This window comes from Tachysurus vachellii, chromosome 1 (genome assembly GCF_030014155.1).
Source record: "Tachysurus vachellii isolate PV-2020 chromosome 1, HZAU_Pvac_v1, whole genome shotgun sequence".
Classification (NCBI taxonomy): Eukaryota; Metazoa; Chordata; class Actinopteri; order Siluriformes; family Bagridae; genus Tachysurus; species Tachysurus vachellii.
In genome coordinates, this window is record NC_083460.1 from 22,676,824 (window position 1) to 22,692,898 (window position 16,075).

At 39.9% G+C, this 16,075-nt stretch overlaps 1 protein-coding gene across 1 annotated transcript; it reads right to left on the reverse strand.

Annotated features, from left to right (window-relative positions):
* Positions 1-340: 340 nt before the first annotated feature.
* ankrd24 (ankyrin repeat domain 24) lies at positions 341-14,956 on the reverse strand. The gene is made up of 15 exons (XM_060879702.1): positions 14,914-14,956; positions 14,738-14,825; positions 11,660-11,747; positions 11,473-11,586; positions 10,681-10,800; positions 8,906-9,038; positions 8,555-8,718; positions 6,996-7,132; positions 6,173-6,917; positions 5,776-6,096; positions 5,281-5,514; positions 4,874-5,050; positions 4,477-4,632; positions 596-661; positions 341-462 (listed from the first exon to the last, which is right to left on the reverse strand). Exons 1-15 carry the CDS (start codon positions 14,954-14,956, stop codon positions 388-390), a joined length of 2,661 nt encoding a protein of 886 aa, XP_060735685.1. The 3' UTR covers positions 341-387.
* Between the last annotated feature and the right edge of the window lie 1,119 nt (positions 14,957-16,075).

Consider the following 16,075-nt stretch of genomic DNA (forward strand, 5'->3'; position numbering starts at 1 on the left):
AATAGCATATTATTCTGAATATAACCTTCCCAATCTTCCATTAAAGTTCTTTGTGTTCTATTTAGTTAGTGTAAATTGTTACGAACAATATCATCGCCATGTTTTAGGAAGCAATGAAATCATGAGGCATTAAAATAAAGTTATCTAACTATATCAAATTCAAAAATGCTGCAACTGTTTGACCATCATGGCAATGCAGAGTTCTGGAGTATCAGTTCACTTCCTGTTTCACAACCCAGACACAGTTATTACTGAGCCTGGTTTTGGAGTGTTTTTTTTTTAACACTGTGTTTTTTTAATCATTAGACCATAATTCAGGTCTAAAAGGGTTTTAGCCAAAGAAATGGGTGTTGCTGGGTCTAGCAATGGGTCTAAACTGCAGTTATTTCAATAGCTTTGGTTATTTTGTGTCATTCTGAGGATTTGGTACAGAAGAGCCTGCACCTCTTCATCCATGCGACCCTGTGAGCAATAAAACACAAACATACTTAAAATTTTTATTTAATATGAACCTCAGTTCTTGTGTAATTTAGAGACATATAAATCTACTGAAGAAGATGAATTTACTGCAGGAACGCAAAGTGTGAGACCTTACTTGTACTGCGGCTAAGAGGTGAGAGCGATACGTAGCCACCACCATTTTGTGTTTGCGTTCCCAGTCCTGACGAGAGAACAGCAGGACATTGTCTTGCATTCTAGTTTATACACTTACACATTTTATGACTGGCTCGGTGATGGTAGATATCAACTGCCTCACAGCTTCAGAGTCCCTGATATTGGCTCAACACCGGCATCCCAAACAGCGTGCTGGAGCTCAAGGGGCGCACGTTTTCAGGGCGTATAGAGATGCAGCATGCACGGGTAAGAACAGAGGATGTGGCTTATGCATTTATGTAAACAAAACATGGTGCACTGTCTGTCACTGTCTTCTCACTGCCCTGCTGATCTTGAATACCTGATCATTAAGTGTAGACCCTTTTATTTACCACGTAAGTTCACATGTGTTGTTGTGATAGCAGTGTATGTCCCCCCGGATGCTAAGGCTAGCATAACCATGAAAGAACTAAGTTATGCTATCAACAAACTGCAGACAGTGCATCCTGATGGAGCCGTTATTGTTGCTGGGGATTTTAATCACTGCAATTTAATATCTGTTCTGCCAAAATTCCAACAGAATGTGTCCTGTTTCACCAGGGGACAAAAACTCTGGATCATGTATATACAAGTGTGGCCGATGCTTACAGAGTCACACCCCTCTCCCACCTCGGACAATCAGACCATCTCTCGTTGTTCCTACTGCCCAAGTACTTTCCAGTCATCAGATGTGTGAAACCCACTATCACTACAACTGATTCAGTCACCAAGATCAACACCTACACCAATGCTGTCCTTGATCACATCAATAGCTTTGTGGATCGGGTGACTAGACTAAAAATCAGAAGCCATGGATGAACCAGGAGGCCTGTCTCCTGCTCAAAGCACACAATACCGCCTTCAGGTCTGGAGACCGGGGGGCCTACAGCGTCGCCAGAGCCGATCTGAGGAATCTGCAAAGCCAAACATGCTTACAAACAGCAGATTGAGGAGCACTTCAACTCTGCTGACCCTCGACGCATGTGGCAAGGAATACAGGCTATTACTGATCGCAAACCACCCAATGCAACACCTGCAACCAGTTCTGCCTCACTCCCCAACGAGCTCAAGCTCTTCTACGCTCGCTTTGAAAAGGGGAACATGGACCCCTTGCTCAAAACAGAGCCGTTACCAGGTGAGCAGCCACTTACACTCTCCACCTCTGAAGTGTGTGCCACCCTGGGAAGGGTGAATTCAAGGAAAGCAGCTGGCCCTGATGGCATCCCTGGTCGTGTACTCAGAGCATGAGTGGAGCAACTGGCCGAGGTCTTCACGGACATCTTTAATCTCTCCTTGGCCCAGGCAATCGTCCCCACCTGCTTCAAGTCTGCTACCATTGTGCCGGTGCCAAAGCACTCCACTGCAACAGAACTGGCTGACTTTCGTCCCGTCGCACTCACACCTGTCATCTCTAAGTGCTTCGAAAGACTGGTCCTCACCCACCTTAAAGCTTGTCTGCCACCCAGCCTGGACCCTTACCAATTTGCCTATCGCCCAAATAGACCAACTGAGGACGCCATTTCCACTGTACTTCATTCTGCCCTGACTCACTTGGATAGCCCTGACACCTACGCCAGGATGCTGTTTGTTGATTTCAGCTCAGCTTTTAATACAGTTAGCCCTTCCAAGCTAACCCTGAAGCTGGAACAACTTGGCATCAGCACACAACTCCGCAATTAGACTCTGGACTTCCTTACGAACAGATCACAGTCTGTTCGTCTGAACACTGTCACCTCCTCCAGTCTCACCATCAGCACTGGGGTTCCTCAGGGATGTGTATTGTCTCCACTACTATACTCCCTTTTCACCCATGACTGCATACCTGTCCATACCGCAAACAGCATTATAAAGTTTGCAGACGACACCACAGTGGTAGGCCTGATTGAAGGTAACGACAAGATGGCTTACAGGGAGGAGATCCAGCACCTAGTATCATGGTGTGTGGACAATAACGTGGAAATTAACACCAAAAAGACCAAGGAGGTCATTGCGGATTTCAGACGTGCTGGCAATCACGCTCATCTTCCAATTCACATCAACGGAACTGCTGTTGAGCGTATACCCAGCTTCAAGTTCCTTGGAATACACATCTCTGAGGACCTCACTTGGTCTCTGAACCCTTCCATCCTGATCAGAAAGGCGCAACAGCACCTATATTTTCTGAGGAGACTTAAAAAGTCCGTCTGTGCTATTGCCATTGAGAACTTTTACCGCTGTGCCTCACAAACTGCATCTCAGTGTGGTACAGCAGCTGCACAGCTTCAGACCATAAAGCCCTTCAGAGGGTGGTGAAAACCGCCCAACAAATCATCGGTATTGAACTACCCACCTTGGAGAACATTTCCAAAAAACGCTGTTTGCAAAAGGCGAGGGGCATCATCAAAGATCCCTCTCACCCCAACCACGGACTGTTTACACTTCTCCCATAGGACAGCTGAACAGCTGATATGGTGTAAACAATCACCACTGCACTGTCACTTTTCTTCTGTGTTTTGCACTATTTTGCAATCATTACTATTTGCACTATTTTGTATCATTACACTTCTGTATGTCCATCTATATTTATTCTGTTTATTCTGTGTATATATATATATATATATATATATATATATATATATATATATATATATATATATATATATATATATACGTATATATACGTATATATATTATATATATAATATATATATATATATTATATATAATATATATATAATAATATATATATATTTATATTTATATATATATATATTATATATATATATATATTAATACCCTGCACAATGACAATAAAGTTGAATCTAATCTAATCTAATCTAATCTTTGGTTAATGTTGTTTAACGTCCCCATGGATTTCAATTTAACTCAATTAAACAGTGGACGATGGACATTATCTCAAAGCAGTTTTATAGAAATCTAAAAATTCAGAATAAAAATGGCTTGAAGTTTTGAATTAAATTAATGTATATGCCTAATGATTGAAACTGAAGCAAAGGTGGTGAGGAAAAACTACCTGAGATATAAGGACTAAACCTTGAAATGAATCAGACTCAAAAGGGAACCTCATCTTCATCTGGGTGACACCAGAGAGTGGGATTCTAAATCATTATAAACACTTAGAGTGGGATTATATACACCGAAGACTGGGATTATAAATCACTATAAACACTGAGAGAGCGATTATAAACACCAGAGAGTGAGATTATAAATTACTATAAATACTTAGAGTGGGATTATAAATACCAGAGTGAGATTATAAATCACTACAAACACTTAGAGCAGGATTATAAACACTGGAGAGTGGGATTATAAATCATTATAAACACTTAAAGTGTTATTATAAATCTTTATAAACACTGAAAGTGGGATTCTAAATCATTATAAATGCTGAAAGTGGGATTATAAATCATTATAAACGCTGAAAGTGGGATTATAAATCATTATAAACACTGAAAGTGGGATTATAAATCATTATAAACGCTGAAAGTGGGATTATAAATCATTATAAACACTGAAAGTGGGATTATAAATCATTATTAACACTGAGAGTGGGATTATAAATCATTATAAACATAAGAGAGTGGGATTATAAATGATTGTAAACACCAAAGGGTGGAAGACGTGCTATAATTTTAAATTTTAATGAATGAGGAAGACCTCCCCGTTTAATTGAATTAAATTGAAATCCATGGGGACGTTAAACAACATTAACCAAAGATCAGGATCATATCAGGGACTCTGAAACTGTGAGGCAGCTGCTATCTACCATCACAGAGCCAGTCATAAAATGTGTAAGTGTATGAAACCCAGTTTAAGTCGATTTAGCTGGAGAAATTTTCCCACCTGGAGTTGCTGGGTCAGAGCAGAAACTCTGTTTTGAAGCGCCAACTGCTGTCCCGGGTTTCCAGCGGAAACTGCACTGGATGATAAACCCATTGGTGGAGTCAGAGCTCCTAGGGCCTCCTTTAAACGGAACACATCCTTCGACAACTCTGTGATCTAGGAGGACAGATGGAAAGAAATTAAATTAGAGTTTTCTAAGCAGCAAGGATACTGTGGTATATACATATGGTCAAATAAAAAAAAACAGAAACCTCTGTAATACATTTGGTACTTCTGGAATTAAAGAATGCAGGATACAGGATACCAAAATTCTGACTGGAGCACTGAACGTATGAAACTGATTGTTGAAAATGACGGAATTCACATAACTGCTAAATAGGAATGCACACATGCTCACTTTGTGGTCTTTCTCCTTGATAATCCCCTTTGAATCCTGGATGTCTTGGTGCAGTTGCTGGATGTGGCCGGATTGTGCCTGCAGGTCCGCTAGCTGCTGTTGGACCGTGAGCAGTTGTGCCTCGGCTGCCTGACGTTCACTCTTATTGAAAAGAGCCTGCCTCTGGACTTGAAACACCTGCAGAGGGGTAATACAATAGAAAAGAAAAAGCTGAAAATGGAAATAAAGCCTTCACAAAAGGGCGAACTAGCGTGCTGGTTATTTGGCCATATTTGTTTTAGATAAAAGAAGGACTTGATCTCAGGGATGTGCTTGTGCATGTAAACTAAAAGGTCCAACAGCTACAACAAGCAAAGTTTCACACGGTAGACTCCACACACACAAAAACAACCACAGTGATGATGGACCTCGGTGCAGGTTTTCTCATGCTTGCGTGTGAGGTCAGCCAGGCAGGCAGTCAGCGTGTTGATCTCAGCCTGCAGTGACACCCTCTGGGCTTCATGGTCCTCTTTAGATATCATATCCAGTTTCACAGCTTTCTGTGACTGCAGCTCCTTCAGCTCCAGCTCTTTAACACTCAAAGCCTCCTGTGCTGCAGATACAGCGCTCTGGCTCTCCTCTAGGCTGTGCTGCAGCTCAACCTGCAGGAGAAAATGTACTCTAAAATGGTGCCTCAACAAATTTGATGCATTCTGAACACTGTGCCTCGGTTATCAATTTCTTAGTAAAGCTGTGTGTAAATATATATATATATATATATATATATACACACACATATATTTTGCATTCGTACCAGGTTGATAAATGAAGCATATTATGTGTCGCTGTCTAGGACAGAAAGAGAGATGAAAGATTGAGATGATAAATGTCGGTGTTTCGACAGTGTATCCCTCCACTCTCACCTTGATCTTTTCATGTTCCTCCTTGCTGATCATGCCTTGTTGTGCCTCCAGCAGGTCATGTTTCAGCCTGGCCACTTCAGCATGTGCATGCTCACAAAGTGCCCTCTCAGCCTGCAGTTTATTATCTGTCTCAGCTAGTTGTTGCATTATTGCAGACAGTGCCTCCTGGTGTTTGGCTTGTGGTTCAGCATCCTTCATCTGTAGGGCATTCTCAACACAGTCTTTCATTCCTCCACACAAGTCATTTAATTCGTCCATGTCTGGCTGGCTAGCCTCCTCCAACTCTTCCAGAACTGCAGTCAAAGTTCTTCCACTAAGCAACTCTGATTAAAGAAGAAACAAAAGGAATTTTTATAGATTTTCTTTTTATTCAGTCATGGAACTATGAATTTGAGACATGGAACTGAATATACTCATCACCCAAAACACCAGATGGCTTGTAGCTCTCAGACTGCTCTGGCTTGTTGTTATCTTCATCACTGTCCTCTTTATCTGTGTGAGGTGGAGGGCAAAGTCTCTCCAGATCCAGCAGAGCTTGATTGAGTCTCAGGGCCAGCTCAGAACGCTCTCGAGCTAGCTGATCCAGCTGGAGACCCAGGGTGACCTGCACTTCGTCCAGCTGCTCACGAGGAACACTTTTAGTGAGTTCAGCTTCCAGCTCTGCCACGCGTGTCTGTAATTTGTTCGCTGACTCCTCCTCCTCACCATCCCCTTTGCCCTCCTCCAGGGCCAATTCTAGCTCCTGTATTCGTTTTTTTAAATACTCCACTGACTCACTCAAATCCTGTGCCTCTTTCTCCTTCACCTGCAGATATTCTTCTAACTCTTCCACCTTTTGATTCAACTGCTGGGTTTTGTCACTCTCGTTCACCCCTTCGTTCCATGCCTCCTCTTTCTCTGCCAGCTCTGCCTCCAGTTCCTTCACCCGGTCTGTCAACCTCAGCATTTCTGAGCTCGGCTCCTTCTCTTCAGCTCTGAATTGGTTAACAGCTAAACCTGCAGTTACAGAATCGATACCCAGCTTCATCTCTTTTCTCAGCTCCTCCAGCTCAGCATGGGCACAGGCGAGCTGTTGCTGTAGGCTTTTCTGTTTTTTCTCCTCCTTGGACTCCACCTCACTTACTTCAGTATTATCCTCAGACCTGACAATGAGAAACAAACTGTTACACTAAAACGAATACAATCACTTTATTAAAACGTGGAAAGAATGCCAGCATTACCCAGGATCCTCTGCAGTGTTTAAGCTATTAGTAGCTTTGTTGTATTGCTGCTGCAGCTTTTCAAACTCTCTCTTTAAGGAGTCATAGACAGTCAAGGGCACAAAGTCTGTGTCATCCTTTTCAAACATCTCCAGCATCTGTTGTGCAGACCATAAAGTGAGGGAAACAGAAATTGATTATACCATTTAAAACATATAATACTTTCTAAACTGAACGTAACATTTCGTTTTAGACAGTTTACTCTACAGGGCATGCAGTCTATGATCTCACAGGACAAAAAGTTACACAAGCATGAAGTTTATCCATATTTTAGGGAAGAAAACCAACTAAACTAACTGAAAATATCTCAAGTAAGTAGCTGAGGTTTAAGAATTTATAAAGAGACAGAAACAGAAATAAAGAAGGAAGGAAGAAAGGAAGGTAGGTAGGAAAAGAGGGAGAAAAGGAAATAAGGATGGACAGATGAGTGGACTTACTTATAGGTTTAGACCATGCTGACTTAAATATTAATTCTGAATTCATTTATAGATTGGGATATTTGTAGCACTAGACCATATGTGAAACCTAAAGCCTGCTCCCTCTTTTTATTTAGCCTGCGCAAACATGCAAAATAAGTGACGTGACATACGGCTAAGTATGGTGACCCCTACTCAGAATTCATTCTCTGCATTTAACCCATCCAAAGTGCACACACACAGCAGTGAACACACACACTCTGTGAACACACACCCGGAGAAGTGGGCAGCCATTTATGCTGCGGCGCCCTGGGAGCAGTTGGAGGGTTTGGTGCTCAAGGGCACCTCAGTCATGGTATTGCCGGCCTGAGACTCGAACCCACAACCTTAGGGTTAGGAGTGAAAACTCTCTAACCATTAGGCCACGAGTTCCCAAAACAACTAATATATAACAGCCTCATAGTAATTTATCTCAACATTTTCACACCCTAAGTATATTGCGTTAACTCCACTGTAGTGCAAATGATCACAGTGATTGACCTTAGCGTGCAAAAGGATAAGGATGACATTACTGTGCAAACATCTTCGACACTGTACATTTTAGTTATAATAATTTGGCTTTAGATGTTTATTTTATGACTTCTGCATTATAGGTCAATAAAAAAAAGATTTTACTTCACATTTCATCTGTGAAAAGAAAAGTATGACTGGTAAAATCTCCAGAGGATCTGTGTCACATTCTCTAAGATATTCTGCAGAATCTATAGGCCAATTTCCATACAAAATGACACAACATGTATCTAAAACAATCTGATGTAAAAAGGTTTATCAAACTAAATATTGACTTTAGTTTAGTGCTCTTCTGCTTTTTATCTTTTATTTTATGTTTATAAAATGTTTCAAATAACCAAAACGTTTAGGACTTGAAGATTAATAAGATGTAAGTCTAAAAAAGCATTATTGCCCACAATATACAGACATGACATTATTGTCCATATACAGATGTGACACTCCCACAGATAGTACAAGTGATATAGATAAGAAAGAATCGGCTGTGTCTCAAAACCTCTAAGAGATTAAGCAGTGACACATTTGATACTACACCTGCACTTTGAGAACCAGTTCAGCATTCTGTGCAGTAAGCTCCTCCAGCTGCCTGCAGAGATGCTCCACACTGTTCATCTGCTCCCACGATGAGTTCTCTGGGTTGTCAGGTGGCATCTCTGCTTCTGTGCATTGTGACCGCTTGGACAGCAGTCTGTTTGCTCCTGTAAGCATACAGAATACCAGAAAATCCAAACCAAAGATCATAATTGTTTCTGAAGTAAATTGTTTTATAGATTTCTTTTGTATCTGACATTAAAATAATCAGATTCCAGCACAGAGCAGGTGAACCTGTGTAGTATCTTTGCATTAAGCCTGTTGAAATTGCTTGATGAGGAAAGCAGGACTCACCAGGGAAGTCCAGCATATCGTCAGTGCTGCAGGTTGTATCGCTGAGCCGAACACCTCCAAGCTCCTTCAGCACTACTTCCAGACAATCACGCTCTGCCTCTGCCTGTCTCAAACACTCTCTTAGTGAGCTTAGCTGAGGCGCAGAAACACACCAGACACAGAAACATCTCAGACATACTCTTGCCAAAACAAGCTCACACAAATTCCCAGGTAACGTCGCAAAAAAACACTATATCATAGCTAAAGCAACACATATGATTACCCTACATTTGAGTTTGCTGTGTTTCTATATAGGTGTGTTTAGCATATAGGTGAGAGGGTCAAACTGGTGCTGAAACCTGAGAGCTTTTCAGAAGAAGATGAGATGCAAATAATATGATGCAGACTCGTGCAAATAGTCCTTGAAACAACAGCAGCAGCAACAAGACATGAACAAGAAATAGAACGAGAACTCCTTTGTCATTAAACTTTAATTTCTTCACCACAATGACACCTCTGGATGATACCATGGTGTACCTAGACATGTCCGTGAGCACTGCCTCAGCCTGTAGCTGGCCAAGGATTTGGTGGGTAGGTTTATTGCATGGAGGTCTGAATAACGGGGCATAATGCTCTATGTGCCTCCACTCTTTTCCTTGAGACTCAGAGATGGACCCAGTAAACCATGCAAAGGTCATTAGTTGGGAAGCACTGGAGCAATTCGTCAGCTGCTTTCTAACAGGGATATTGGAGTGGGTTTAGTATCACCAACCAGATTCTGTGGTGGAAGCCGCCCAGTTGGTGGAAGGACCCCTATCAGGTGCTTCTGATCTCCGCAGTCTCCCACCTACGTGTTGTGTTGGGGAAGTAGTAAAAAAATTAAAAGCCTTGGCTGCTGTTGTTTTTCTGGGTTTGTCACAGAAATATGACCAGGTGAAGGGAGAAGGAGGCACTGCTTTCAGTTAGGATCCTTAAAGAGACCCTAACTGATCAAGGCTCATCCTTATGTCATGTACACTACAATAACTTATTTATATTTATATTTATAGAAACTTATGAGCAGTTGAGGGCCTTGCTCAGAGACCTGACAGTAACAGCTTTACGAGATCTAAACTCACAACCTTCCAGTCACAAGTGAACACTTAAACACTGAGCTCCCTTTTTTTTACACACACTAGCATACAATGGAAAAAATTAAGTTCAGTACATCCTGAATCTCCACATTGGGTCACTTTTCTTTAGAGAATTTGCTCCAGGCTTATCAGAAGGAACTGGAGATAAAGTCACCATATTGCTTCCCACCTTGCCAAGTGGTCCAGTCAAGGTAACCTGGCAACTGGCTGAAGTCACATTGACCAGGTGAACACATGGCATATATACCACCTCAAGCTCTTAAAAAAAAAGGTTGTTTCTGTAGCCGTTGTGATGATGCAGTTAGACAGACATAAGTTTACACCATACTTCTAGCACCTGGTACTGAAGCCTTTCTTGGTCATATTGAATGTCACCACCTTGTGGAGGTCAAAATTAGCATGCAAAGTAGGTATGGCTGGTTGGATGTTGAGTCTGCCTATTGCTTGTCCGTACTGGTCATGGACGCTCTGCTGCTTGAAGCTCTTTTGATGACATTCTGTCAGTGAAGTTCTTCTAAAAGGAGTGACTTATCTAACCTTACCAAGATCATTAATAAACTGTTATGAAATTTAGTTTGTGTTAGCTTCTTTGGTTGGTGTCATCATTCCCTATTACATGGGAGCTCCAGTAAAATTTAACCAACCTCTTATCTAGCACCTTACCTCCTCCAGTGCAGTGGTGGTGCTGTTCTGTTGCTGCTCCAGAGTCTTAATCTTCTGTAGTAGATGCCCTCTTTCTAGCCTTAGCCTGCGAATCTCCTCAAAGACTTCCTCATCCTCTGCCTCGCTCCATAAACCCCAAAAACACAAGAGAAAAATAAACATGTATAATAGACTGCATAATGCGTTTCTAGACAAAGCAATCCCAGAAATATTTAAAATTTATGGTAATTTAAGAGACCTACAGCTAATTAGCAGGAGAAAAAAAAACAATTTGCATTTACAAAACCACTGTTTCCTTGTGGGGATAGTGTGTAACATTAATGCCTTGGCATTATGTACTTCAGTTCAAGCTAACCAATAAGATATGTGGAGTAGCAACATTACAAGGCCTATGGCGATTTTTGTAATTTGTAAGACCTCTTGGTGTCCAACCTAAAAAAGCATTTGAATTTGTCTACTTTGTTCTATTGCATCAGATGAGGTTTCTCAAGACATTAGAGTCTCTGATGCACCCATTTTCTTGTCCTCCATGTTAAACCTTCTGTTCTTCAAAATTTGGAGATGTGCTGAATCTGGAATCAAAACTGGAAAGCTCTAGGAATGATCTCTGATTTCATATAATGTCTTGATTATATAACGTAACAACCTCATGGTGAAAACACTTCTGGGTGCTTACAATTACAGTGAGCAAAATGGAAAATGCTGATCATCTGTAGGTGCCCTTATGGACTGAACAGTACTGACTCCGTTTCAGATGGTTAACCTGTTACACGGTTAGCAACATCCACTCACAAGGTTGTCTGGAAAGGAGTGTTGAATCTTGGGTGCTGGAGAAGGAGAAGTAGAGTTGTCTGGCAATAAGCACTGGATAGAGCCTTGATGCAGGTCTGGGGAAGCCTGTGTACCCTGTTGCATTCCAAAGCATATACAATCATGTATATAATCTGCTGTGATCATTGGACTTAATTAATTGTGTTACCTGTCGAGGAGACTTTGGAGGAGGAGGTGCTTTTCTCTTGTGAGGCGTGGTCCCCCCGGGCAAGGTCGGGGTTGTAGGGGGCAAAGGACTAGATAAAGTAGGTTAAAATTTAACCTTTCTAATTGACTAGTTGTATAGTGTAAATATAATCTTAGTAACAGAATTTAAGTTGGTGTGTGATGTATAGTGACAGTCAGATACCTCCTAGCTTGTTCCCTTTGTGCACTGTGAGTCTGTATATGAAGAGACAGACAAAAATAAACAAACCTAACCAAAGAGCAAATAACTCAACAGAACACACAAACATACACAACATCTAACACCCCACATAGGTCCTCTATTAAAATACCCCTTGTCCAGAAAAGGGGGTAAAAACTTTCTAAAAAATTTCACTGTAGCTAATTTGGCATCTATCTAGATGTAAGTGTTAAACTGTTGTCAGAGAGGACAAGATATCATTAACAATAACACACTTGGATGAGTAACAATAACACTTTAGTATCTATATTAGTATATATATATATATATGGAAAATTTATTTAAAGCAAGTGTATTGCATATAGTAGGCATTCTGAAGGAGACGATTTGTAGTATAACCAGACATTAGAGGGTAGTGGTAGAGAGATGACAGACAAAGACCAACAGTTTATGATGCCTTTATGACTTTAGGCACAGACCAACATAATCCCATCAGTAGGGCTACTAGAAATCTTCACCCAAAACTAACAGAATTTGAAAATCTTTATGTGGTCATTCCCATGTCTCCCACAGATTCTCTTGTAGATTTAAAATGTATATTTAAACAATGTTTTGTTCTTAAGAATTAAAAGTGACAAGTGTACTTAAGTGAAATCAAGAGCCATAAGAATCTTTATGAATTATTGATTGGATTTATTTCAGAAACCTGATGCTTGCATAAAGGGCTAGCATTTACTTCATTAGCAACACAACTTGCCATAACCAGCCTGCCAATTCTGAAAAAAAAAACACAGTTGAGGATTTCCAGACCTAGAGATGTGCAACCAATCTCCCACATAAAGATACCAGGATGCAGTGTTAGTACTGCTCATGTTTTTCTAGTTCTTTCACCGCACACACAATGTTGTATAGTACGTGTTTACAGAAACTCTGGAAGATGACCATCACTGACATTCATCAGGTGTAAGCATACAGACAAAGCCACCTCTCGCATACTGGAGAAAATTGTATGCTTCTTCATAAATACATAACTGAAAGTGTAAGAAAGTACCTGCTTTATATAAAACTCTTTAACTACCATATAGAAATATTAGGATAGTAGTTAGAGAGTGCTGAAGGAAAGGTCGCTGTTTTACTTTACAGACATAAGTATACAATGTGGCTGAATTTCATAACCCGATATATGTGAAAGCCCTGAATGCAAGTAGACAATTTGTTTGAAATAAACAAAGGCTGGATCTATGAAGAAGTAAGCACTCTCATGTGGATTGTTTTTGCTAAGTAAAATAATTCTGACTTTTTTACGTACAAATTTAGCTACAGTCTGTAAAGTTTAAAATCATTTTTTTAAATACAAGCTTGATCATCTAACTAATCGTTCAACCACCAGAAATAGAGAGTGTAATATAAACACTGCATTTACACCAGTACAACAAAATGCTAGTACTGAGTCAATATCATGGTAGACTTCCAGCAAACTGGGAAGTCGTGAGCTAAAAGGATGTGAGCTGCAGTTATTAAGGCACACTACAGGAGCAGTGGTAAGCGTACCAAATAAAATGGCCATGTCAGTGTGCGTGAACGTGTTCATTTAAATAATTGATCACCGTGTGAGGTCTCAGGTTCCAACTGAGGCCATCTGTACAACAGGCTGTTCACACAACAGCAAATAAAACTTCCTCATACATAATGTTTAATAAGAAAAAAAATGCAGATTTCATTGAAATAAAATATATCAATGAGAAACAGAACTATGTTTACTGAGTAAGGGTACAGAATTCATTAGGAAATGCTACACAGTTAGAATTCTCTTACCTCAGTCTTCCTAAACTTGGCTTTTAAACTCTTCATTATATGGTTGTGTGTATAATCTAAACAAAAAGAACAGGGTTAGGGTTAGGGTTAGGGTTAGTTACTAGGTAGTCAAGGTAATCCTGCCCTCAGTACCCAATAAAGGTCTAATTTTTTTTTTCTTGAGTATATTGGTGCAGATTTGACTAAATTAATAATTAAATTACTAACTCACAATTATCAAAATACACTAACTTATCTCAAAAGCAGATAAAAAAAAACAAGACTCACGTATAGAGATGTATTATTCTGCACGCTGTCCGTGGTCCTGAAACGGAGCTCGGAGTCACGTGATCAAGAAACAGCGTCCCGGAGCTTCAGCGCGCTCGTGTGTGATGTTGCGTATCAAGTGAAGTTAAGAAACATGCGCACGCGCAAGATGTTTTCACACATTCCTACCAAACTTGTATTTAAATGTGAATTGTACATCCAATACTACTACTACTACTACTACTACTACTACTACTACTACTACTATTACTAATACTACTACTACTACTACTACTACTACTAATAATAATAATAATAATAATAAAAATTCAATTCGATTCTATTCAAATGTATTTGTTTTAATAATGGACATCGTCTCAAAGCAGCTTTACAGAACATAATACAAAAAATATAATATTATACAAATATTAATACAATACAAAAATTCAACATTAATACTAGACTTATATGTAAACGTGTTTGTATTTATCCCCGATGAGCAAGTTTGAAGTGACTCATGTGACTGTGGGAACGAAAACTAACTTGGATGGAAGAGGAAGAAACCTTTGAGAGGAACCAGATACAAAAGTGAACTGGAGGGTGTGATAATAAATATACAGTCTGATAAATGCTGTATTGATTGGGAGGTTGTCCTCAAAGACCACATGTAGTTGGCATCTTCTCTTAGAATGTTCGAATACTTCTGCCTTCCGTAAATCACTTGGATTGGATTGAGGAGGTTAATCCAAATTCTCTAATGGCTAGTAGTTGGTGCTGTTTATATTCACACAGCAGGAATATGTGTAAACCTCCATTCACTTTTGCTTTCCCAGATTTGTTTTCTTGCCTTCACTGGGCCTGTAGCTGGATTCTTGCTGGAGTGGCCACTGTAGCCACACTAGCATAACTGGAGCCGGATGCACCACATTGACAGAGCATTCACAGAACTGAAGTGTGCATTTCTCTCTATCTGCTGTCACCACATCTTGTTGTACCACATACTTCAGCATAGTGATTCAAAAACTGCTCCCATGCCATCCTAGCCTCACAGACCTGCAACTAACAAATCCTCCACTTAGCAATGTATTTAGCTTGAACTGTCAGGGACATGCATGTGTGCAGCAAGTTCTCAAATATTCTGGAACCCAAGAATGGCCACTACCCTTGAATGTATACCAAGTGCCTAGGTATCAATGATATTATAAAACAGAATATGTAGTATAAATCTAAAAACTAAAATCAACAAATGTACAAGATCCCATACCTACACAAACCGATATTACCAGATGCAATATTCTCTATTTAAAATACTTAATACCTTTCTCAGCACTGGTTTAATACCTAAATACCTAAAATAGAAATGATCAAACCCGTAATTAAAAAAACACATTAAACTGTGCCATTTATCTAGCTATAGGCCTAATTAAATATTTTAGTCTAGATTTCAGTACAGTGATAAATGACCTGTTATTTTCTGACCATTGCTTGTGTTGTTGTTGCAGTCTCAATTTGTTTTAGCCTTGATGCCTTCACTCATGGCTTGTTGATGATGAAGTGTCTGTCTGCTTTATGTCACTTTAGAGTTCTGTCTTGAGCTGTCATAGATAGTCTTGACAGAGTCCTTGCTTGCACTTTGTGAACAATATATGTCCTTTTAAATCATTATACGATACTCTCTCTCTCACTCGTTGTTTGTTGAACTGCACATTACTCAAGCTGCCCAGTGAGATGTCAAATCCTAATTCTAGCTGCCTTCTGGTCCTCACTGATCCTTCTGCTTGGATATGGATATACTGATAAAATTCCACTCTTTAAAAGGTTTCCGTTCTTCATTGGTTTCTGTTTATTTTTAACAGTGGGATGTTGTGTACTTGTCTGCTGAAAGACCCTATAAAAGCCTACACTTAAATATGTGCCATTTATCTATCATATAAAGCTTGTACATGATGTCAAGCATTTAATAAATTCGGTTAAAAATCAGTATGAGTGTATAGTTTTCCCTGTGGCCCTGAATATAACAAAAAGGGCAAAAACTATTTTTGTTGACAAAAGGAACTTTCTTTCTTTTTTTATTCCTTTATACTCACAAAACATTTTTAACGCATTGTTTTTCTGTAGCTGCTTTATTTCTATATGCTATATAGGGTTGCAGATTCA